The sequence below is a fragment of the Zootoca vivipara genome, chromosome 10 (genome assembly GCF_965207765.1).
Source record: "Zootoca vivipara chromosome 10, rZooViv2.hap1.1, whole genome shotgun sequence".
Taxonomy (NCBI): Eukaryota; Metazoa; Chordata; class Lepidosauria; order Squamata; family Lacertidae; genus Zootoca; species Zootoca vivipara.
The window spans coordinates 25,189,736-25,213,624 of record NC_142593.1 but is presented as its reverse complement, the minus strand read 5'-3'; the positions used below and the strand labels follow the sequence as shown (position 1 = coordinate 25,213,624).

Genomic DNA, 23,889 nt, shown 5'->3' with positions numbered 1-23,889 from the left:
GGTTAAAAAGTAGTCTTATACGCAGGAATATACTGTACTTGGGATCACATGACAGAGATGTGTTAATGGCAACTGTTAAAGAGATCCTGAAAATGCACTCTTGTAAATGTAAAGTGTGCTGGTCTATGAGAATGTTAAATGTTTATTATTAGTATTAATAGTATTATTAAAATAAATGCATTCAAATTAAATTATGCAGTGCTGATGCTAGGAGGCTAAATGGCACTTCTGGCATCTGTTGTCTTAAATTTTGTGAGTAGTAGGATTAAAACACTGAAAGGATCCCCCTCCCCCAATGAGGAATATTTCCGACTTAGAAGAGCTGTATGAAAGACGTGATTTGTTTGTATGAATGAAAAAGGGGGAGGCTCTGGGTCAATGCTCTTCGCAGATTTAGTCTGACTTTACAGTAGACACTCAGGTTGCGATTGCGAATGTGATCCGTGTGGGAGGCACGTTCGCAACCTGCAGTGTTTGCAACCCATGGGTTGCGATTCGGCGCTTCTGTGCATGCACAAAGCGCAATTTAGTGCTTATGCATGTGTACTGAAACCGGGAAGTAACCCATTCCGGTACCTCCGGGTTCAGCACGGAACACAACCCGAAAAGACACAACCCGAAGCGTCTGTAACCTCGAGATATGACTATTTTAGTGGGTGGGGGAACTTCCCTCTTGACTGAAAGATGGCTTTGGCCCATATTGAGCCAGTGTTGTAGTCCATTAAGTACAATGAATCTTAAGAGGCCTGAGTTCAAATGCTAAGACTCACGGAGGGATCTTGGCAGTTTCCAAGTAGGGAAAAATGGAGATTTGTCTTAGAAGTTGCTTCTGAGAATGACTTCATTAAGGAAACACTGTTAGTGCCTCTGGGCTTTTGGGCTAAAGAGTAATCTGAAGCGCAGGGTGGTTATTAAAAAACACACACAAAAGTGTCATAATGCTGCTTTCAGAGTGCCAGTGGAAGCATACAATTATCAATTTGTAAGAAGTATTTTGGGAAGAACAATATGTTTGGGCCTTTTCTATGCATAATTGACCCTTAATGCCTGTAATTGGGTGTTGAGGATCGCACAGCAGCCCCTGCCCCCCCCCCAAACCTCCCTCCTGCATATCAGCTCCAAGCTGCACACACAATTTGATCTGGGGGGGTTAATGGTGGTTTTTTGTTTGTTTTTTAAAAACCCTCATGACCTTCCAAGGTGCTTTTTTTTTGTAGCCATGGGGTCATTTTATGACCTAACTATTCAACATGCTATCAAGATCTTTAAAGCCCTGAATTGCTTGGAACCGAGTTATCCAAAGGCCCCCCTCTCCTTACTGGGAAGGCTCTTTCCACCATCTCAGAACGATGCTCATAGTTCAGCAACTCGAGAGAGAGCTTCTCCTGGGGGTGGTACCCCAGCTGTGGAATGCCCTCCCCTTTGAAAAATGGCTGGCACCAATATTATTTAGTGTTGCATGCTGGCTACCAACTTAGCTTTTCCACCAGGTGCTTAATTTGTCAGGCCAGCAATAGTGATATGGAGGAAGAGCAGTTGCAGTATTTGTGGTGGTTATTTTCCATAGAATCATAGAGTTGGAAGGGGCCGCGGGGGTCATTTAGTCCAACCCCCTGCAATGCAGGAATCTTTTCCCTAACAGGAAACCCACAACCCTGGCTTTCTATCCTACCATTTCTCAAAGCACCTTAAGGCATTGTACACCTCCCTCCCTCCCTCCCTCCCTCCCTCCCTCCCTCCCTCCCTCCCTCCCTCCCTCCCTCCCTCCCTCTCATCCTCACAACAGCTCTGCGGGGTAAGTTAGGCTGTGAGAGAACGATTGAGCCCAAATCACCCATCGGGCTTCATGGCCGAGTAGGGATTTGAAACCTGGTCTCCTCAGCTCTTAGTTCAGCACTCTAACCCAGGGTTTCTCAAACTGGAGTGTTTTTGGACTACAGTTCCCATCATCCCTGACCACTTGTCCTGCTAACGAGGCATGATGGGAGTTGTAGTCTGGGGACAGCTGGGGACCCAGGTTTGGGAAACGCTGCTCTAACCACTGGCTTTTGGTAATTTTTTTATCTTAAACTATGTCACCCACCGTGGGATCTTTTGCTGATGAAGACTGAGCTAAAGGTGAAATAAAAATAAATAATTTTCCGTGTGACATTTAGTTCTCTTTGGTGAATGGATAAGAGAGGTTTGAATAAGTGAGCTGTCAGATACCCGAAGTGGATGTCTTTTGTTACTACTTAATGTGGTTTTGAAGTTGCATTGCCCAGGCTCACAAGCCTGGGGAAAGCGCTGTGTTCAACACACTGCCTTTTAACAACAGAAGCCAGCAAGCACAAAAAATGGAAATGGAAAATGAAAATACCATCGTCAGTGTTAAGAGGTGATTGATCCAAACTGTCCATCTGCATCCACAGGGATGTTGAAATAGGCAGAAGCAACTAATGGGATGTGGGTGGTGTGTTCATAAAGAGACTTTGACTATAGGATGTCTGAAAGAGGTTTCTTGGCACTGGTGATTCTATTGGATGCTACACAGACCTTGAGGTTTTGCTTCCATTGCCTGGCAATTAGGCTTTTATCAGAACACCTTTGTGCTGTCATGGAAGCCCTGAATGACATACCCCTGAAAGCCTTAATGCGTTTACTTGAAACCCTTTGAGTTCTGTTGCTTAAACACTCTCTTTTTAAAGATTCATTATGGAAAAGTCTTCCATTTTCTATAATTCTTTTCTCACATTTATCCATGCAAAGTTGCATAAAGCGCCCACCATTTTCAGGGGGGCCTTTCAGGGTGGCTTAATGACAAGTCAGTCGCTTCTCTTCTTTGTAACAAGACAGCCCCCCCCCCGAAATAATCTTCTTCTTCTTCTTCTTCTTCTTCTTCTTCTTCTTCTTCTTCTTCTTCTTCTTCTTCTTCTTCTTCTTCTTCTTCTTCTTCTTCTTCTTCTCCTCCTCCTCCTCCTCCTCCTCCTCCTCCTCCTCCTCCTCCTCCTCCTCCTCCTCCTCCTCCTCCTCCTCCTCCTCCTCCTCCTCCTCCTCCTCCTCCTCCTCCTCCTTTTGCTGTCAAAAGTGATCTCTCCAAACAGGACAACTAGCGAGCGAGAACTATCACCTTTTGTTTAGGAGAACGAGTCTTCGGAATTAAAGCCTGCATATTGCAAGTTCTGCTAAGCAGTATAGATTTCTCATTAAAAAGAGAACAGGTTGAATTTAGATTGGAGTAAAAGAAACAACATACACAGGCTGCTCCCCCCCCCCTTACGTGGTTACTTCCATGCACATAAGTGAAATTGCGTAAAGTGGGGAGCATCCTTTAAACGCACTCTCTCTCCAATCCAGACCCCAAATACTGTATCCAGAAATATCCACAACTAGGATGGAAGCTCTGGGGCTGGCTGGAGACAGTGCAGGGAAGCAGTGGCTGTTGCTGCTAGGCTACTGCACACACCAGCTGTTAGGCGGGGAGGCTGAGCAGCGTAAACAAAGCTCCATTGCACCTCTGGTTTCTTAGGGGCTTTCTCTGCCCTCAATGCCGTCCTCTTTGGGGGAGCATCTCCTCGCAAGCTCCTTGCAAGCTTTTCAGCTCTCTCTCGCCATATCAGGGTTTGAATCGAACTAGGTAATTATTTCCCGGCGACGGGCATATATGTAGTCGTGTGCAAGTCAGCCACACGGAAGTGAGGCTGGGCACCTGTATTGCACGCTAAAATGAATTTGGATGTTTGGTGACCTTGGAGAAAATAGGCAGGAACAGTAATTCACGTTGTCTGGAGAGACGACAGATTTAACCAGATTTAACCGGGGTGGAGAACCGGTGGCCCACTTTTCACATCTGACTCATAAGGCCTTTCATTTGGGCTTCCTGGCTCTCCACCCCCGTCTTGCGTTGGTGGGGGGGTGGTGGTGGTGGAATGCCTTGCTCTTCTTAATCAATATGCACATTACAAATCAGGAAGCACGGAATGAACTTTGCAAGTGTTGTATTCCCGTAGGCACCAGTGTGGGTTTTTCAGTAACAACTGTGGAATCTCCGAATGTTTTGGGTTTTGGCTGGCAGCAGAAGATCTTCAGCGGGTAGGAGACTGGACATAAAAGTTACTCACCTCCCTGCAAGAGTAATGCAACACTGCTGATTGCTGTGAATTAAGACAGCATTTTATAGAAACCTCTTCCCTAACACCCTGTTGTAGCTTTGATGATCTTAGGCTTACTTCCCATCAGGGAAGGTTTAAGAGGTCAGCTTCATTTCCTTTGCCTGTTTCTTGCAAGGTTGGGAGTAGCTTGCAGCACATGCAGCCATCTAGGTTGTAAACAATCTTGGTTGCAGAACAGTTCGCCTTTCTTGTGGTCTCCTTTGTTGCCTTTCGCTGACTGGCTCTGACTCTTACGGTTTGGTAAATGGCTGTTTTCGTGTCCCTTCTGTTGCAGTTTCTTTAATTTTCTGGGCAAATGTGCACCTCTCTGATAGGAGGCAAACAATTGGCACTAAGAGTTCTTACTCCTTAGTTGCGTGCTGTGTAACGTTGTTGAAATAAAGGATATTCTTAATCTCCAGTTAAGTTCCACATGCCCTTTTTTATTTGCAGAAGACGAGCATATCAGGTTTCAGGTCAAGAGTGTGGCGGCTTAGCTCAACTTTTGCAACAATTTGTTCATTTTCATAGAATTGTAAAGTTGGAAGGGATCCCAAGGGTCATCTAGTCCAGTCATCCCCAAACTGCGGCCCTCCAGATGTTTTGGCCTACAACTCCCATGATCCCTAGCTAAGAGGACCAGTGGTCAGGGATTATGGGAATTGTAGTCCAAAACATCTGGAGGGCCGAAGTTTGGGGATGCGTGATCTAGTGCAACCCCCTGCAATGCAGGAATCTCAACTAAAGCACTCATGGAAAGAAGCATGAATTGCTTCTTTTAGTGCCTGTTTCTGTGAGTTGCAATGCTTGGCAACTAGTAGTGGAGGCACAATTTACTTAACTGGTTGAGATGAGCTTTGTCTTCTGGTTTCTGTGACATTGAGGCCAAAGAGTTGTGTATTATCCACCTTCTAGAATTCACCTTTGTCATCACTTACTGTGTTTCTGTGCAGTATTTAATTTTGAGGGGAAAGGCTGAGCTGTCTCCCCAAAAGCTTGAATTGCTGCTGTCTATGCCGCAGGTGGGAAGAGATGCGGGTGGCGCTGTGGGTTAAACCACAGAGCCTAGGGCTTGCTGATCAGAAGGTCGGTGGTTCGAATCCCCACGACGGTGTGAGCTCCCATTGCTCGGTCCCTGCTGCTGCCTACCTAGCAGTTCGAAAGCACGTCAAAGTGCAAGTAGATAAATAGGTACCACTCTGGTGGGAAGGTAAACGGCGTTTCCGTGCGCTGCTCTGGTTCGGCAGAAGTGGCTTAGTCATGCTGGCCACATGACCCGGAAGCTGTACGCTGGCTCCCTCGGCCAGTAAAGCAAGATGAATGCCGCAACCCCAGAGTCGCCCGTGACTGGACCTAACGGTCAAGGGTCCCTTTACCTTTACCTTCATGCCGCAGGTGAACCCAGCAAGATCTTTACTTGGCAGCATTGTAAATCCAGACTTCTTGAAATCTACAGGGCAGAGTACTAGATCTTTCTGAACTGCTTTCCAGCATTGCTCTGAAGAAGTTAACAGATGGTTCAAATTGATTAGATCTCACCTGGAATCTACATAAATAGGTAGCAAAAGAACAAGAGAGAGGGGGGAAGGGAAATGGTGGCACTGACAAAATAAGAAAATAAGTTTGACCTCAGGGTTACCTTCTCTGTCCTTATGTTGGTTTCACTTCCTTGAAGAAGAAGAAAAGGAAATTGGTTGTCTAGTTTCACAGTGTCATTTGAAATGCCAGTTTTGTAACTGCTCGCACCTGTGTGCAGTGTGAGTCACAACCATATCTTGATGGGATCTTGTTCTTTTCCATCCTTCCTCACTTTTCGCTCTTCTAAAGGCATTGCTTATTTCAGGTAAATCCAGGTAACCATCTATTCTGGTAAGTAACACCCATAGGTTCTGTACTTCAGAAATGGCATTTGGGCCACAGGCATCATTTTTGAAAATATCTGTCAGAAAATGCAAGGAGTAAAAAATACCAAAAAAAACCCTACGTCATATGTGGGCCTCCTGTTGAGTCAGCGTGCGATTTCAGCAGCCTGCATGACGACTGTGCTTTTGAAAAGATAGATAGATATGCTAGCTAGACAGACCTGTTTTGGGATTGCCTTTGACTTGCATGCCAGTCACATTTCCGGAAGAGAATTTGGTACAGTAAAATATACAGTAGGCCTTCTTGGGTACGGCGAGAAAACACCTTTGTGTTCATCAGCATGAAAAGGGATTTGCATTGCTTACCTACCTCTGTAGTTAGAAAATGCACCTGGATTTAGGCCTTGTGCACAGAAGCGTTTGAATGCATACGGCTATCTGGGTCAGAGGGCAATATAACTCCTGCCCCATCTTGTTCTTCATACAAAAGCAGAGCAGGTTAGTGGTGGATCTTTGATACTGTTGATGGGACAATAGGGTGGCGCTGTGGTCTAAACCACTGAGCCTCTTGGGCTTGCTGATCTGAAGGTCGGCAGTTCGAATCCCTGCGACGGCGTGAGCTCCCGTTGCTCTTTCCCAGCTCCTGCCAACCTAGCAGTTCGAAACCATGCCAGTGCAAGTAGATAAATAGGTACCACTGCAGCGGGAAGGTAAACTGCGCTTCCAAGCGCTCTGGTTTCTGTCACGGTGTTCTGTTGCGCCAGAAGTGATTTAGTCATGCTGGCCACATGGCTCGGAAAGCTATCTTTGGACAAACGCCGGCTTCCTTGACCTGAAGCGAGATGGGTGCCACAACTCCATAGTCGCCTTTGACTGGACCTAACCGTCCAGGGGTCCTTTACTTACTTTTGATGGGACAGTATCCTCCACTGCATCTCAGAGCATCAGGTCACTCTGCCCCTCAGCAGGTGCATGAGACGCCTGCCTCTCTCTTTTCAAGTTTGAGTGCAAACTTACCTTTCCGTAGCGATAGGCGAGGTGCTGCTGGCTCTTTGTTATGGCTTAGAGGATGCTTGGAAAAACTTAGGCAGAGGGCCTTCTAGGTAGTGGCGCCCTCCCTGTGGAATGTTTGATGTTTTACCGTGTTTTCAGTATTCAGTTGGGAGCCACCCAGAGTGGCTGGGGAGGCCCGGCCAGATGGGCGGGGTATAAGTAATAAATTATTATTAGGTTGGTCTTATCAGCCCTGAGTCTTCCCCAAGCAAACCTCAAGCCTTCCAAGGAGGGACCTGACAACAAGGAGGTCTTGCTGGCGGCAGAACAGGGGAGGATTTCTAGGGCTGTGTACACACCGTTCATTTTTAAAGCGCATGAGTTTCCTCCAAAGAATCTTGGGAACTGTAGCTTAAGAGTGCTGGGAATTATAACCGGGGGGGGGGGGGAGCTACACTTCCCAAGATTCTTTGGGAGAAGCTTTGTGCATGGAAGCTGTGGCTTTGTACGCAGCCTATGTCTTGCTCTTAAGATCTGAGCACTCGTAGATGTACCCAGGAGCTTCTCAGTCATTGCTCTTCAGAGCTAATGTCTCCTTGATTGCAGTTGTGAGAGGTTGCCTTATATTGAGGCAGGCAATTAGCCCATCTAGGCCAGCACTCCCTGTTCTAATGGGCACGGTTCCTTCCTGCTGCCTGATGTTCCTCCCTGGTGAAAAATAGGAGCTGGGACTTAAAAGATGGTGATGTACCTTGGAGGCGGGTTTCAGACTGGGCAGCTTGTGCCCATGAAAATGGCAGTTTCCTAAGAGCTTTTAGGAAAACAAAAACTTTCACCAGGACAACTTGTGTGTTTTATTTTTGAGACTGGTGGCTTGCATGGATTACATAAACATAAGCAAATTTATGGAATTTTTTTTTGTAATTTATAGTCTGATTCGCCTACTGATGTGCAGGGGCAATGTTCTTCGTGGGGCACCGGAGCTTCAATCTCTGGCTACTGGGAATCATGCACAGACCCACCTGTGGCATTAGAAGTTGCCTCTGTATTATCAAAACATATTTTTGAAACCCATGAGGCCTAGAAATTCTTCAGTGAAAATTGAGGCTTATGGGATGCTGAATTGGTGTCCCAGTTGTTGTTGTTGTTGTTTAGTCGTTTAGTCGTGTCCGACTCTTCGTGACCCCATGGACCATAGCACGCCAGGCACTCCTGTCTTGCACTGCCTCCCGCAGTTTGGTCAAACTCATGTTCGTAGCTTCGAGAACACTGTCCAACCATCTTGTCCTCTGTCGTCCCCTTCTCCTAGTGCCCTCAATCTTTCCCAACATCAGGGTCTTTTCCAAGGATTCTTCTCTTCTCATGAGGTGGCCAAAGTATTGGAGCCTCAGCTTCACAATCTGTCCTTCCAGTGAGCACTCAGGGCTGATTTCCTTCAGAATGGATAGGTTTGATCTTCTTGCAGTCCATGGGACTCTCAAGAGTCTCCTGCAGCACCATAATTCAAAAGCATCAATTCTTTGGCGATCAGCCTTCTTTATGGTCCAGCTCTCACTTCCATACATCACTACTGGGAAAACCATAGCTTTAACTATACGGACCTTTGTCGGCAAGGTGATGTCTCTGCTTTTTAAGATGCTGTCTAGGTTTGTCATTGCTTTTCTTCCAAGAAGCAGGCGTCTTTTAATTTCGTGACTGCTGTCACCATCTGCAGTGATCAAGGAGCCCAAGAAAGTAAAATCTCTCACTGCCTCCATTTCTTCCCCTTCTATTTGCCAGGAGGTGATGGGACCAGTGGCCATGATCTTGGTTTTTTTGATGTTGAGCTTCAGACCATATTTTGCGCTCTCCTCTTTCACCCTCATTAAAAGGTTCTTTAATTCCTCATCACTTTCTGCCATCAAGGTTGTGTCATCTGCATATCTGAGGTTGTTGATATTTCTTCCAGCAATCTTAATTCCGGCTTGGGATTCATCTAGTCCAGCCTTTCGCATGATGAATTCTGCATATAAGTTAAATAAGCAGGGAGACAATATACAACCTTGTCGTACTCCTTTCCCAATTTTGAACCAATCAGTTGTTCCATATCCAGTTCTAACTGTAGCTTCTTGTCCCACATAGAGATTTCTCAGGAGACAGATGAGGTGATCAGGCACTCCCATTTCTTTAAGAACTTGCCATAGTTTGCTGTGGTCGACACAGTCAAAGGCTTTTGCATAGTCAATGAAGCAGAAGTAGACGTTTTTCTGGAACTCTCTAGCTTTCTCCATAATCCAGCGCATGTTTGCTATTTGGTCTCTGGTTCCTCTGCCCTTTCGGAATCCAGCTTGCACTTCTGGGAGTTCTCGGTCCACATACTGCCTAAGCCTGCCTTGTAGAATTTTAAGCATAACCTTGCTAGCGTGTGAAATGAGCGCAATTGTGCGGTAGTTGCAGCATTCTTTGGCACTGCCATTCTTTGGAATTGGGATGTAGACTGATCTTCTCCAATCCTCTGGCCATTGCTGAGTTTTCCAAACTTGCTGGCATATTGGGTGTAGCACCTTAACAGCATCATCTTTTAAAATTTTAAACAGTTCAGCTGGAATATCATCACTTCCACTGGCCTTGTTATTAGCAGTGCTTTCTAAGGCCCATTTGACTTCACTCTCCAAGATGTCTGGCTCAAGGTCAGCAACCACACTACCTGAGGTGTACGAGACCTCCATATCTTTCTGGTATAATTCCTCTGTGTATTCTTGCCACCTCTTCTTGATGTCTTCTGCTTCTGTTAGGTCCTTACCACTTTTGTCCTTGATTATGGTAATCTTTGTACGAAATGTTCCTTTCATATCTCCAATTTTCTTGAACAGATCTCTGGATTTCCCCATTCTATTGTTTTCCTCTATTTCTTTGCATTGCTCATTTAAGAAGACCCTCTTGTCTCTCCTTGCTGTTTTTTGGAAATCTGCATTCAGTTTCCTGTATCTTTCCCTATCTCCCTTGCATTTTGCTTGCCTCCTCTCCTCCGCTATTTGTAAGGCCTCGTTAGACAGCCATTTTGCTTTCTTGCATTTCCTTTTCCTTGGGATGGTTTTCGTTGCTGCCTACTGTATAATGTTACGAGCCTCCATCCATAGTTCTTCAGGCACTCTGTCCACCAAATCTAAATCTTTAAACAAGGTATTTGATTCAGATTGTATCTTACTGGCCCAGTGGTTTTTCCTACTTTCTTCAGTTTAAGCTGGAATTTTGCTATAAGAAGCTGATGATCTGAGTTACAGTCAGCTCCAGGTCTTGTTTTTGCTGACTGTATAGAGCTTCTCCATCTTTGGCTGCAGAGAATATAATCAATCTGATTTCGATGCTGTCCATTTGGTGATATCCATGTGTAGAGTCGTCTCTTGTGTTGTTGGAAGAGAGTGTTTGTGATGACCAGCTTGTTCTCTTGACAGAACTCTATTAGCCTTTGCCCTGCTTCATTTTGAACTCCAAGGCCAAACTTGCCAGTTGTTCCTTTTATCTCTTGATTCCCTACTTTAGCATTCCAATCCCCTGTAAAGAGAAGAACATCCTTCTTTGGTGTCATTTCTAGAAGGTGTTGTAGGTCTTCATAGAATTGGTCAATTTCACTTTCTTCAGCACCGGTAGTTGGTGCATAAACTTGGATTACTGTGATGTTAAAAGGTCTGCCTTGGATTCGTATCGAGATCATTCTGTCATTTTTGAGATTGCATCCCATTACAGCTTTTGCCACTCTTTTGTTGACTATGAGGGCCACTCCATTTCTGCTACGGGATTCTTGCCCACAGTAGTAGATATGATAGTCATCCGAACTGAATTCGCCCATTCCCTTCCATTTTAGTTCACTGATGCCCAGGATGTCAATATTTATTCTTGTCATCTCATTTTTGACCACATCCAGCTTACCGCCATTCATGGTTCTTACATTCCAGGTTCCTATGCAATATTTTTCTTTACAGCATCGGACTTTCCTTTCGCTTCCAGGCATATCCGCAACTGAGCGTCCTTTCGGCTTTGGCCCAGCCGCTTCATCAGCGCTGAATCTACTTGTACTTGTCCTCCGCTCTTCCTCAGTAGCATGTTGGACGCCTTCCGACCTGAGGGGCTCATCTTCCAGCGTCATAACTTTTATATGCCTGTTGTCTTTGTCCATGGAGTTTTCTTGGCAGGGATACTGGAGTGGCTTGTCAGTTCCTTCTCCAGGTGGATCACGTTTAGTCAAAACTCTCCACTATGACCTGTCCATCTTGGGTGGCCCTGCATGGCATAGCTCATAGCTTCTCTGAGTTATTCAAGCCCCTTCGCCACGACAAGGCATTGATCCATGAAGGGGGGTGTCCCAGTATCCAGTTTTAAATTTGAACCCATGCAGTAGGAACATACATGGGTCCTTTCCAACTAACTCCTTCCACCAGCGCAAGAGTTTTTCCTTACACAATAGAGCTTTTCTTTCTGGCCCAAGGTGAGCTTCATGCCTGAGTGGGGATTCGAACCCTGATCTCCCAGGTCCTAGTCCGACACACTAACGACTACACCACATCAACTTCCTAGAGTACTTCTACTATGGGGCAGCTCTATAAATTGAGTTGGTATATACGGAAAGCCAAATGTCCCTTAGAGAGAAGGATCCGAAATATCTTCCTTGAAGTCTGAATTTGTTTGATTCTGGATTGTTTTATTCGATGTTTCAATGCATTGTAAACCACTTCTGAGATTCCCCTCCCCTTTAAAATATAAAGTGGTGTAGAAATTAAAATAATATCAATAACAATAAAAATCAAATCCCATTGGTGGGAAAGATGCCTAGATGTTCCATTGTGGTCACTGCAACCAAGGTTTACGGTGCCATTTGGTGATTCGTTTATACAGTGGAACCTCGTTTTTTGAGCATCTTGTAAGCCGAACGTTTCGGTTTTCGAACACCGAAAACCCGGAAGTAAATGCTTCCATTTTCTAAAGCGCCTCGGAAGTTGAACGGCTTCCAAGGCGCTTGTCTCCATTTTCTCAATGGAATTTGCCGGCCACCCATTGCGCCTCGGTTGTTGAACGTTTCAGAAGTCGAACGGTCTTCCAGGACGGATTACGTTCAACAACCGAGGTACCACTGTATATCTGAGCTTCGAACACTGTTTCATAGGTAACCTTTGACAGGCTGAGAGCGAGTGAGGTTGCTTTGCGCCACCCAGTCAGGTGACGCCGAGTAGAGCTTTGAACTTTGCGCATTAAGTATAGAGCTCAGGTGTTTGTGTGGCGTGGGTTGTCTTTGGAGAGCTGGGATTTATGGCAAGTGCTCCTTATGGGTGAGCTGAGAGGATCGAGTGGAATGGAAGTATGAAAAATGAATGAGCCAAAGTAGTTCGGAAGGAGAGTTGGGGAGGGCGGGGGGAGAGAGAGGCGAAATGTTTAACAAAGGCATCGATGTTTTAAATGCACAACAATATTACCTATTAATAATAAATGGTGTGGTAAGAGAGCAAGTGTGCCAGAGTAAATTATTGCAGTTTATGGATTAGGTCAGAGAAACAAGTAAGCAATGCGGATGGTGTTTGGAGGTTCAGTGACTAAAAAAACATTTGCACGGGCCTCCTCAAGGTGGGCTGGGGTGGGGGCAGAAACCTTTAAGGGGCAGTAATTGACACAGCAGCTTAGTCTGTAGCTTGGATAGGGTTGTCCTGAGGGGATATCTCCCCCACTCCTGTCGAAGACGAGCAGCCTGGGGAAAAATGCATTTGCAGTTCCTGCTTATTGCAGTTACATCCAAGATGGATGTGCTTACTGCATAGCTCGCCTACTTGCATTGGAAGCCTGCTAGCTAAATTTGGAAAGCAGTTAGTGACCATTGCAGGACTTTGAATGCTACACGGAGAGCGCTAAATCCTGCCTTGATTCTCTTTCATAGCAAAGACCGAAACAGCACGTTCGCTGGCGGGTCTGCTACAGCAGTAGCTGGCTGCGTCTGCCAAGACCCCATACCCTCCAACATTTCTCTGATGAAAATAGGACTATCCTGTTCAATATTGCTGCTACTACTGCTATTACTTGCACTACTACTAATATTTATACCCCTCCCACCTGACTGGGTTACCCCGTGACACTCTGGGTGGCTTCCAACATGCAGTCAAACCTTGAATCCCGGATGCCTCCGTTTTGGAATGTTTCGGCTCCCAAGCACCGAAAACCCGGAAGTAAATTCTCCGGTTTCCGAATGTTTTTTGGAAGCCAAACGTCCGACGCGGCTTCCGCTTGAGTGCAGGAAGTTCCTGCAACCAATGTGAAACCGCGCCTCGGTTGTCGAACATTTTGGAAGCCAAATGGGCTACGGAACGGATTATGTTTGACAACCGAGGTTTGACTGTATAAAGGTAAAGGGCCCCCTGACCATTAGGTCCAGTCGTGACCGACTGGGCTTGCGGTGCTCATCTCGTGTTACTGGCTGAGGGAGCTGACGTACAGCTTCCAGGTCATGTGGCCAGCATGACAAAGCCGCTTCTGGCGAACCAGAGCAGCACATGGAAACGCCATTTACCTTCCTGTAGCGGTTCCTATTTATCTACTTGCATTTTTGACATGCTTTCGAACTGCCGACCTTCTGATCAGCAAGCCCTAGGCTCAGTGGTTTAACCCAATCTACTTGCACTTTGACGTGCTTTTGAACTGCTAGGTTGGCAGGAGCCAGGACCGAACAACGGGAGCTCACCCCGTCACGGGGATTCGAACCGCCAACCTTCTGATCGGCAAGCACTAGGTTCTGTGGTTTAACCCACAGCGCCACCTGTATCCCTGTATATGAAAACTTAATAAAACTGTATATGAAAACATAAAACATTAAACATTTTTAAAACTTCCCTATACTGGACTGCCTTCAGATGTCTTCTAAAGGTTTTATAGTCACTTATCTCCTTGGCTCGGGGTCACATAACTTCATGCGCTTCAACATTTCTCCAATGAAAACAGGGACGCCCTAAGGAAAAGCAGGACATTCCAGGATCAAGTCAGAAACTGAGATGGCTTCCGTAAATCCTGGACTGTCCCTGGAAAATATGGACATTTGGAGGGTCTGCAACCAGCCTTTATCTCCAGAAATGTTGTTGGACTATTTATTTATTTAGAAAGATTCATAAGCTGCTTGATCACAAAGCTTTCTAAGTAAAAAGATTGTAGCCAAGCTAAAATACACAGAGCTGTTGAAAAAACAAATATACATAAAATCACTGTCTGTAAAGCACAGATAAAATCAGAAAAACCCTTAAAAACTAATTGAAGTAACTACATTATATGACTACAACTCCTGTCATCTCTGACAATTGGTACTGCTGGCTGGGGAGTCTGAAGTGTGTTGACCCAACAACATCGTGTTGAGGGTGCAGTGTTGGGGAAGGCTGTTTTTATGGTCTAGTCTGAAGCACCCTTGCATAGAAATAGAAATTGAGATAGGATTGGATGTTGCAGTTGGTTACTAGACAGTGTCCAATGTTACTTGGAGTAGACCCATTGAAATGAATCTCCTTAAGTCTATGGTTTTCAGTGGGTGGTATTCTGAGTGTGATTGACGTTGGACATTTCCCTGAAGCAGGGATGGAAGACCTCAGATCCGGGGGCCAAATGCATCCCTCTAACTAACCTGTGAATTCTCCATATGTCATATCCCTACTTTGCACCCTCCTTGGGAAGTTGTTGCTTGGCTAGAATGCCATCTTGAACTCTTATAATGCATCTTCCTTTCCTGGATAGAGGATAGGAGTGTGCGTATAAGTTAGTCTACTGTACAAAGGTAACAATTCTCCAATTCATGGAGGTACAGCATAGGCAATCATGAGTAGTAGCTTTGGGTAGCCCTCTCTCTGAATTTGTCCACTCTGCTTCAAAAAAACTGTCCAAGTTGGGGACCATCACAGCGATTTCCATAGTTTAGCCACACTTTCGCCTCTGGCCCCATCCTCCACTTGCTTGTGGTTCCTGGAAGATTGCTTAGAAGGGAATGCTGTCCTTGAGCTGAGAAATGGTTAGCAAATTGAGTCACAACCTGTGACTTCCCTAATACCTTAGGGCAGTTTGAGAATATTCTGCAGACCTGTTAATAATAGAGTTCTGCGCCTGATTGAAAAGTTAAATCCGTGAAAGATGATTGTTTATTTGCTTGATCCTGGCGTTGCTGGAAAGCAGCAACTCAAAATGTGTGGTTTAATATATTTTGTAAAAGGTCCTTATCCCAAAGGTGGGATGCTCAGCCAAGAATACTAATACGTTTCAGATTATATTGCATTGTGGTTTCTAAATTGAGAGAGATGTTTACATTGCCTTGCATAATGCATCCAATTTTATTTTCATTTAAAAAAAAAATACAACCCCACTTAATACAGACTTTGGAAAACTTTGCTGCCTTTTAAGAGGAGTTGTGTGGCCTGTAGAGATGAGCTGCAGAGCAGTGCTGCACTCGGGGCAGCAGGAAGGCAGACAATTGCTTGGCACCTTTTCAAGGCTAAGTGGACAAAAGGCTAAGTGGACAAAGCTCTACTTCCCTGGGTCTTGTTTAGGCTTAATTCTCACCCATGCATTTGTTGGTGCATACCAGGAGTGGGGAACTTGTTTCTCCTTGAAATTACTGAACTCCCATCAGTCCTAGCAAGCATGGCCCAATAGTTGATGGGAGTTGTAGTTCAGCCACATCTGGAGGGCCAAAGTTTCCCTTTAGCTCATGAGTAAATACTACTACTACTACTACTACTAATAATAATTTTATTATTTATGCCCCGCCCAACCAACAGGTTTTTCCCGCCACTCTGGGCATCTCCCAACAGATTAAAAACAGAATAAAACATCACACATTAAAAATTTCCCTAAGCAGGGCTGCCTTCAGATGTCTTCTAAAAGTCAAATAGTTGTTTTATTTCCTTGACATCTGATGGGAGGACGTTCCACAGGGTGGGCGCCACTACCGAGAAGGCCGTCTGCCCGGTTCCCTGCAATCTCGCAGAGAGGGAACCGCCAGAAAGCCCTTGGAGTTGGACCTCGGTGTCCGGGTTGAACGAATGGGGGTGGAGATGCAGAAACCAAAAGAGAGCAGCTCACCTTTTATTGTCCATTTCATGGTACACGCATCCCCCCCACTTAGTGGGACTGCGGTGCCAGGATGTTGGACGAGCTCAGCGTTTCCTCAACTTGGGTCTCCAGCTCTTTTTGCACTACAACTCCCACCATCCCTAGCTAGCAGGACCAGTGGTCAGGAATGGTGGGAATTCTGGTCCAACTGGAGAGCCAAGTTGGGGAAACACTGGACTGGGTGATGCTCAGGGCCTCTTCCAATGGTATGATTCTGCCCTTCTACAACCTGATGCCCTCACTATTTTGTTGGTCCAGCCTGCATCACCAATAGCCAGGAAGGATGGGAGTTGTGTTCTAGCAACACTTGGAGGGTCGCAGTTTTACCATACCAGCCCTATTAAGCTAATATTGGGAGCAACGGTGTTTGTCTCCCCCCCCCGTTTTTACCCACACACCCCAAATTATTATAAACCAAGTTCCTCCCAAGGATAGAACTAGCTGATTGACAACACAAAACAAGCCCCTTTCTGTGATTTCTCGGAGAGAGGTTCCCCTTCATCATGGCTGGTGTCGATTTCATGGCGAATATGGCAGTGGGGAAGAGAGAGAGTTCTGTCTCTCATTAGAAGTCATTTGTCCTGCTAATCTCTCACTTCAATGTGAGCAGGCTTGCACTTATTTCATCCGGCCTGCCAAAATTAACTTTCCCTCGCTGAGCGGCACTAGCGTGGCTGCAGAGAAAGGCCCGAAGTCATGTTGCCTTTTGCGTTTGGAGCTGCTAGATCTTTCCTGTTCTGGGGAAAGCAGCTGTTTTCAGATTGCTGAGGAGTTCTCTCTGAAGAGAGAAAGAGCAGAGGAGTTGGCTACACAACAGATTACTCAAAGAGACAATCTCCAGCATATCCTCCCTCCGGGTTCTCAAACAGAGATTTGACAATGATTAATGCCAAATGAGGGATTGCGGAGTTGCTCCAGTGGAGTAGAAAGGGGCTGAATTCTTGCTCCAATCCAGACAACACTCAAAGTCAACTGCTTTCTTCCTCCACCCCCCAAAGGCGAAAAAAAATTCCCCGCTGGTCTCAGCTGTGGCCCACGGCTATGCATTTAACAGATTGCTTGGCTGCAGCTGGTCTGCAGATTGGCGTGGAAGTGATTAAACTGAAGGAACCTTTGGAAAATTCCAGTCACCCAGCATTGGTGGGAGGAACATGTGGTGCTGAAATAATGAGGGTGTGTGTTTTGGGGTGGAGAGGAGGGAGGGGGGTTGGTTGGTGGGGGGGGCAGGGCGGATGTCAGGGCAAAGGGGTGTTTAAAAAACTCTGTGGTGATTTTACATTTCACTTTTTTCAATGTCCCGTCTTCTGCAAAGGTCTGGATAAGTTGTGCAGACTAATAGGCAACCTAACTGCATTTACTTTGCGCCAAGGACCTACCTTTCTTGTAGCACAAATGAGGTGGCGAAAGCAAAAGGGGAATGTTTGGTCTTTTGTGGAATAAGGCCTTTGTTTTAACGTCATGGTGGGGGAGCCCTCCTGCGTACCCCTTTCCTCGATTTCTTGGTAATCTTGCCCTGGAATGCGTGTGCAGATCTGTGGCCCTCCCACAGGGCCTGTCTTCTGTGGCCATGTTGGACAGCTAAGGAGGGGAGGGCAAGAACAGAGAGCAGCCAGTCCCCAGGCTGAGTCCAGACTCCTCCAGTATGCCGAAGAAAGGGCTCAGAAATAAGAAAGGCTTCAATGGAAGGATCTGAAAATCTCTTTGCCCCTGTGAAAGGCATAGGCTGAAAAGTGGAAGGTCATTTTGTAACCTTCCGTTTCTGAGTTGGAGGGTTCGCTTCCTCTCTTTCCCCCAACTTTGACTTCCTGGATTTTGGTGGCACCCCAATTTCATCACTTTCAGTGTGCCTGCAGGCCTGGTCTGGGTCCCTCAGGCATTGCAAAGTCTGCATATTTTTCAGAGTGCTTTTCCTGGAGTTCCTATGGGCTGCATCTCTCTCTCTCTCTCTCTCTCTCTCTCTCTCTCTCTCTCTCTCTCTCTCTCTCTCTCTCTCTCTCTCTCTCTCTCTCTCTCTCTCCCTCCCTCCCTCCCTCCCTCCCTCCCTCCCTCTCTCTCTCTCCTGGCAGCATATTGCAGTGCAACACGTTACTTGCCTTCAACATTATTTCTCGGTCCCCCGCCATCTGCTAAAGTTCTTACTACTGCATAGCTCTCTGAAAACTCTGGGGTGTGGGAATGCCTGAAGGAGGCTTCCCCAAGCTTTATCTTTCAAACCAGTACTTCACAAAGAACTAAGAGCTTCCCAGTCCACTTCCCCAGGGATGTGTTTATACTCACAGGAGGGCATCATAGAATTGTAGAGTTGGAAAGGACCCCGAGGGTCATCTAATCCAACCCCCTGCAATGCAGAAATCTCAGCTAAAGTAGTTAAAACAGAAGCCCCTCCAACCGCTGCTTAAAAACCTCCAAGGATGGAGATCACCCACAATCTCCCGAGGGAGATCATTCTACCAGAGAACAGCTCTTACAGTCAGAAAATTCTTCCTGGAACCATTTATGGGACTCGGGGGGGGGGGAGGGCAGGGCTGTCTCGCAATAATTGCAGTGAATCTTGCTTGGTTGCTTAGCATGGGACAGGTGGTTGCTCTCAGAAAAAAGCTTGCTGCTTCATCCCTCAATGTCCCCAAACGTTTTCCGCCCACAGGAGACAACACTGAAGGGGTGTTGTTTTTCCTACAGCAGACTCCTGGTCTGTAGCAAAGCCTGAGGAGTTTGTCTTCAGTACAAGCACACTAATGCTTGTTTATTTCATGCCATCTTTACTGCAGTATAAAACCCTCTTTTTATTACTCTGTAAAAGTATCATTCAATCCCGTAGTTATGGAGTTTGAGCACACCTTCGGTCCGTTAACTGGCCATTCAGCTAGAACTTAACAATACAGAGAGCCGCTCATTCTTCTTTCCCTCATGAAGTAGGAAGCCCAAGCGCTGGGAATGAACCTTTAGAAAGGTTGCATGTTAACCTGCTTGTGATTTCTAGAATTTAGGACAGCCTTCCTCAGCCTGGTGTCTGCAGTCCAAAAAATCTGGAAGGCATCAGGTTGGGGGAAAGGATAGCCTGAAAGTGTTTTTCAAGCTGGGGTGTGCTCCTGTTGTGGGACTACAACTCACATCATCCCGGGCCACTGCTCTTGCTAGCTAGGGATGGTGGGAATTGTAGTCCAAAAACAGCTGGAGACCCAAGTTTGAGAAACGCTGGTAGAAGGTGTTGTTTGCACCGTGATACACCATTTTTTGATGCTCCAAGACTACTTTGGGGCAAGGTTGGTTTCTGTTTCATTGAACGTTGCATGCTGATAATTGGACTGTGCTAACGGTAGCATCCCAGCAGGTGTTGAATTTGGTACCCGGCAGCGAATGGAGTCTTTTTGAGTGGATTTTAAACGGCTGTACAGTACGTAGCCGAGAGGCGTGTCGTGTCGTTTCCCTGCTCTAATTCTTCTCTTCTTGGCTCCCCCCTCCCTTTCCTTCTGCAGATCACCATCATCTTCAAATCTTACCAAGACTGCACTGATCAGAAAGTGTACCAGGCCGTGACGGACGATTTGCCTGCCGCGTTTGTCGACGGCACGACCAGCGGTGGGGACGGTGACACCAAGAGCTTGCACATCGTGGAGCGAGTGAGCGGCAAGTATGTGGAGATGCACGCCCGGTACATTGGGACCACGGTCTTTGTGCGCCAGCTGGGCCGCTACCTAACGCTCGCCATACGCATGCCGGAAGAGCTTGCCATGGCTTATGAAGAGAGCCAGGACCTACAGCTCTGCGTGAACGGCTGCCCCTCCAGCGAGCGCATCGACGACAGTGGGCACCTCCCTTTGCCCGTGATGGGGCAGCTCCCTCTGGGCGCCTCCAGCCAGGCCCGGTCCATGTACACCTTGGAGAGCGCCACGGCGAAATGCCACGAGAAGATGCTTCTGAAGGACATCTATTTTTACTCTTGCGTGTTCGATTTGCTGACCACCGGCGATGCCAACTTCACGGCAGCTGCCCACAGTGCCTTGCAAGACGTCGAGGCCCTGCACCCCAGGAAGGAGCGGTGGCACATCTTCCCCGACAACGGGGCGGCTGGCCAAGGGCAGCAGCTTTTGTGTCTTAGTCTTGGACTCCTGTGCTTGATGCTTGTTGTGTTTTTGTAGGGTTGTGTTGGGTTCCCCCATCCCCGAGAACAAAGGTTTAAAAATATATATTGTCATAATATATTGACTTAAAGATTATATATATGTATATACCATGTATATGAAGGGATGCTTCTGCCTTTCCTACCCCCACCCCCTCCTGGGACGCCCAGCGGATTGTACATATTGTGTTAGTTTTTCTTTCCTCATGTATGTTGGATGTAATATTTTTTTTTTGATTGTAATAATTTTTTTGCTTTGCAGTTGGTGAAATGTTTTATAATGTCCTTTCATCAGGACCTGATAGAAAGCACTTTATTTTTTATATATTGAATATTTATGTGTATCTAGGTAATATGTAAAGCATTTAGCCACGTGTACATATATCATACCCAGTGCTCCCTCTTTAAGTATTACCTAGCTGAACTCGCGAGCTTCTGCGGTCCTTTCCCCCCCCTCCTATCTCTGCTTCACCTTTTGAGGCATACCCCAAGAAGTTGGCTGGAGGGGGACAAGATAAGGTGCAGGTCTGGGATGAGCTAGTTATTCCTTTTGGACCCTGGGCCAGTAGCCAGCCTGTGTTCCATAAGAACAAAAAAAAGTCATTGGATGTTGATCTCACAATTGGAACCTGCCCTTGCTGCATCATTCCTGATGCAGGTGATTCTCCCCCCCCCCCGGTCCTTCTCCTAAGGACTGCTTTCTTGGTGTGTGGTGGGGGAGGCGATACTTTGTGCTTGGGTATTGACTCGCCAAGTGCAAAGACCCATTTCTCGCCTTGGTCACGAAGGGCGCACACGTAGAAAAAGGTGTCTCTATCTCCTTCCCAAGCGTACGCGTGTGAAACCCAAAACTCGCCGAGGTTTTTGGGGCTCGGTCTCTTTAATATATATCGATTATATGGATATCTTCAAGTGGTTTGTATTTAGTGTGTTCCCTATGATAGTGGTAGGCCTCACTGGGTTAATCATGTCTGATTTCTCTCTCTCTCTCCTTGCCCTCCCTCCAAAAAAAATGTAGGAACCTTCAGCCTACCTAAATAAGTTTTTTTTTCAACAACTACAAAAAAAAAAAAAAAACTCCAAAGCTTTGGGGATAAACCTTTTAGGATTCTGACTTAGGTGTTTGTCTTAAAAAGGAGAAAATAAGGGAACCCCACAGTTTAGTCCGAAAAGCTTGCTGTGCCAGCCTATATTTTACATTTGGAGCCTGAGCAGCCTAAGGCAACAGGAACTTTTGCTCAGAGGTGGTCTGGTCCTCATTTCCTTATTTATTTATTTTTTTGCAACTTGCTAAACTGCAGTAGCTTCTTCTGTTACAAAATTCAGACACCGAAAGAGAACTTTGAGACATCTTTAAATATCTGGCCGATTTACCAGATTGGTGATGCATGCGGTAACCCACAAAGCTGCAGTCCACCTTGGACATGTCTGGATTCTACCTCCCACCATTCCTGACATCGGCCATGCTGGCGGAAGTGGATGACGTAACACCTGGAGAACCGCAGCTTTTCTGTCTCGGGGTGCAGCTATGAAAGTGTACACTGTGTTAAGTCTTTGAGGTGCCCCAAGATCATTGCTTTTAGACGGCGCAGGCAGTCATAAACACATTTCATGTTTATAATGGCTCACTTGTTTTGAGGCTCCATTCCCGCTCCCGTGTTTTGCCAGAGGACCCTGTGGCATATTGCAGCTGCAGTTGGGTCTACACCCAGCTCTTTTTCAAAAGGCTGTCTGCCAACTGAGTCATGTCCCCCCCCCCAAAAATGCTCTCTTAATTATCCTGGGGATGAGGAAGCTAAGAGTGCTTCTCCCTCTCCCTCTCCCTTATTACCTAAGAAAGCCCACTGGGACACTTGGGAGAATCTTTGAGGTCTAGGTTGGCATCTAGGCGGGTAGCAAAACTCGTGTAGGATCAAAGTGTCCACCTCGTTCCGGATTTAGTGAGCAGAGGGGTAGCTGGAATTGCTAAGTAAAGTAAGGTACGGAGCTAGGGCTTAGCTGAAACTTCTCAAAATATCACCCCCCCCCAAAAAAAGTAACCACCTGAACTATTGAAATTTTTTGCTTTCTGGATAATATTTGGCAAAAGGAACTGGTCCTAGATGAACATGAAGAATTTTGCCCAGGCCATTTTAACTGGAGTACCTCATCCACCTGTTTCTGACTTTTGGGGTCCAGGGCCACTTGTCTCGGGGCAAGATCTCCTGCCTGAAACGCAGATGGCAACGACAAAGGGATGAGAGTTGTAGTCAGCAACACTGGGAGGCAGCCATGTTGACTAGCCTTGGGTTAGCCCAGGGGATACATGTGTGGATTGCTTAGTTGTGACGAGGCTAAAGGGCATTTGTTCAGCAGAACCTACTGCTGTGAACCTACTGACACCCTTGGACAAGGTGCTTCTTTTTAGAATTGCCTCAAATCTAAAATGTGGCCATAGTAATATTGGCCTGCATTGCAGGGCCAGTTCAGGAAGTAAGAAGTACTGAAATAAAGCCAAACAAAAGCTTCATAATATTGGTTTCCTTTGTGGGAATCCTGATCAGTTTTGGGAGAAGAATATTCACATCCTTTAAAAAAAAAATTGTGGAAAAAGTTGGAAATGCTTTTGGAAAAGTTCCTAAGCGAGGTGAAAATGCTGGCTACTGTGTAAATGAATTGGGAGTATAGCGCTGAATTTGCCGCTTAGTCCTTTCCCCACTGCCAGAATGGTTTTAAAATGGCAGTGTTAAGCTGTCCTTTTTTTGTTGGTTAGGGCAGCACAGAATTTGAAGCATAACCTCCCCCCCCCTCCCCTGAATCTTGTCTAGAGAGAAGCATTGATGGTCTTAGAATAGGTGGATTTTCCTGGTTTTTTTGTGTGCCAAGTGGAAAAGGTATTTGTGGAAGAAGCCCGATATAGACAAGCTTAGAGGTGTAACTGCCGTGTGAGCCCATCGTAAAAGAGCAGCTGTGTGCTAGCTAATTTCCTGTGTTCCCAAGCCCCACGAGTATCTGTGTACACTAATATCTAAATCATAAAGTCCAGAGATAAGTAATATTTCGGAAATGTTAGAACCTGGAGTGTGTGGGATTTTTTTTCTTTTCTTTTTCTTTCTTTCTTGTTCCTGCTGTGGGATTTCTTGAGAAAATGTTATTTGCACATGTTGGCTCTCCAAGTCCATCACAGTCAAGAGAGCTTTGGTTAATGCCAAACATATGGATAGTTTGAAGCGAGCGAGTGGTGTCTGGGGACAGCTTGCGCTTAGAAGGAACACTAGTTTTCACAGACACTCCAAATGGCTGGCTGTCTCTCGCTCCCTGAAGGCTTCAAACCTATTTTTATGCTTGAAAGAAGGGGGGAAAGGAAAGAAAGAAAGAAGGGAAGAAAAAACCCACAGTGTGCCCAGTCTTTGCAAAGCCCCCTTTAGATGTGGTTCATGGATATACGAATAAGTATACATTTGTGTAAAAACAAAAACAAAAAGTGACCATGCAGTGTACAAATACTTTTAAATTATTATGATAGAATAAAGCTACATACCATGTTGTGAAATGTTTGTAATGTGGTTTTACTGACCCCTGGTGGACGCCAGTATATGACACGCGAGATGATGGGTAATGTTCACAAGCTCTGTGTGATGCGGCTGGGCTACAAGGGTTTTTTTTCTGGCGCCAGCGTGTTAAGAAGATGGAACACAGCCTT

General features: G+C 46.1%; 1 protein-coding gene across 4 annotated transcripts in view; it reads left to right on the top strand.

Moving 5' to 3' along the window:
• Positions 1-23,739, top strand: part of RGMB (repulsive guidance molecule BMP co-receptor b) — a 52,079-nt gene extending 28,340 nt beyond the window's left edge. For all 4 annotated transcript variants that reach the window (XM_060280177.2, XM_060280176.2, XM_088653083.1 and 1 more), the window contains one exon: positions 19,564-23,739. In XM_060280177.2, the coding sequence (XP_060136160.2) occupies positions 19,564-20,226 (663 nt within the window). In that variant the 3' untranslated portion in view covers positions 20,227-23,739. The remainder of the gene's footprint in view (positions 1-19,563) is intronic.
• Positions 23,740-23,889: the final 150 nt, after the last annotated feature.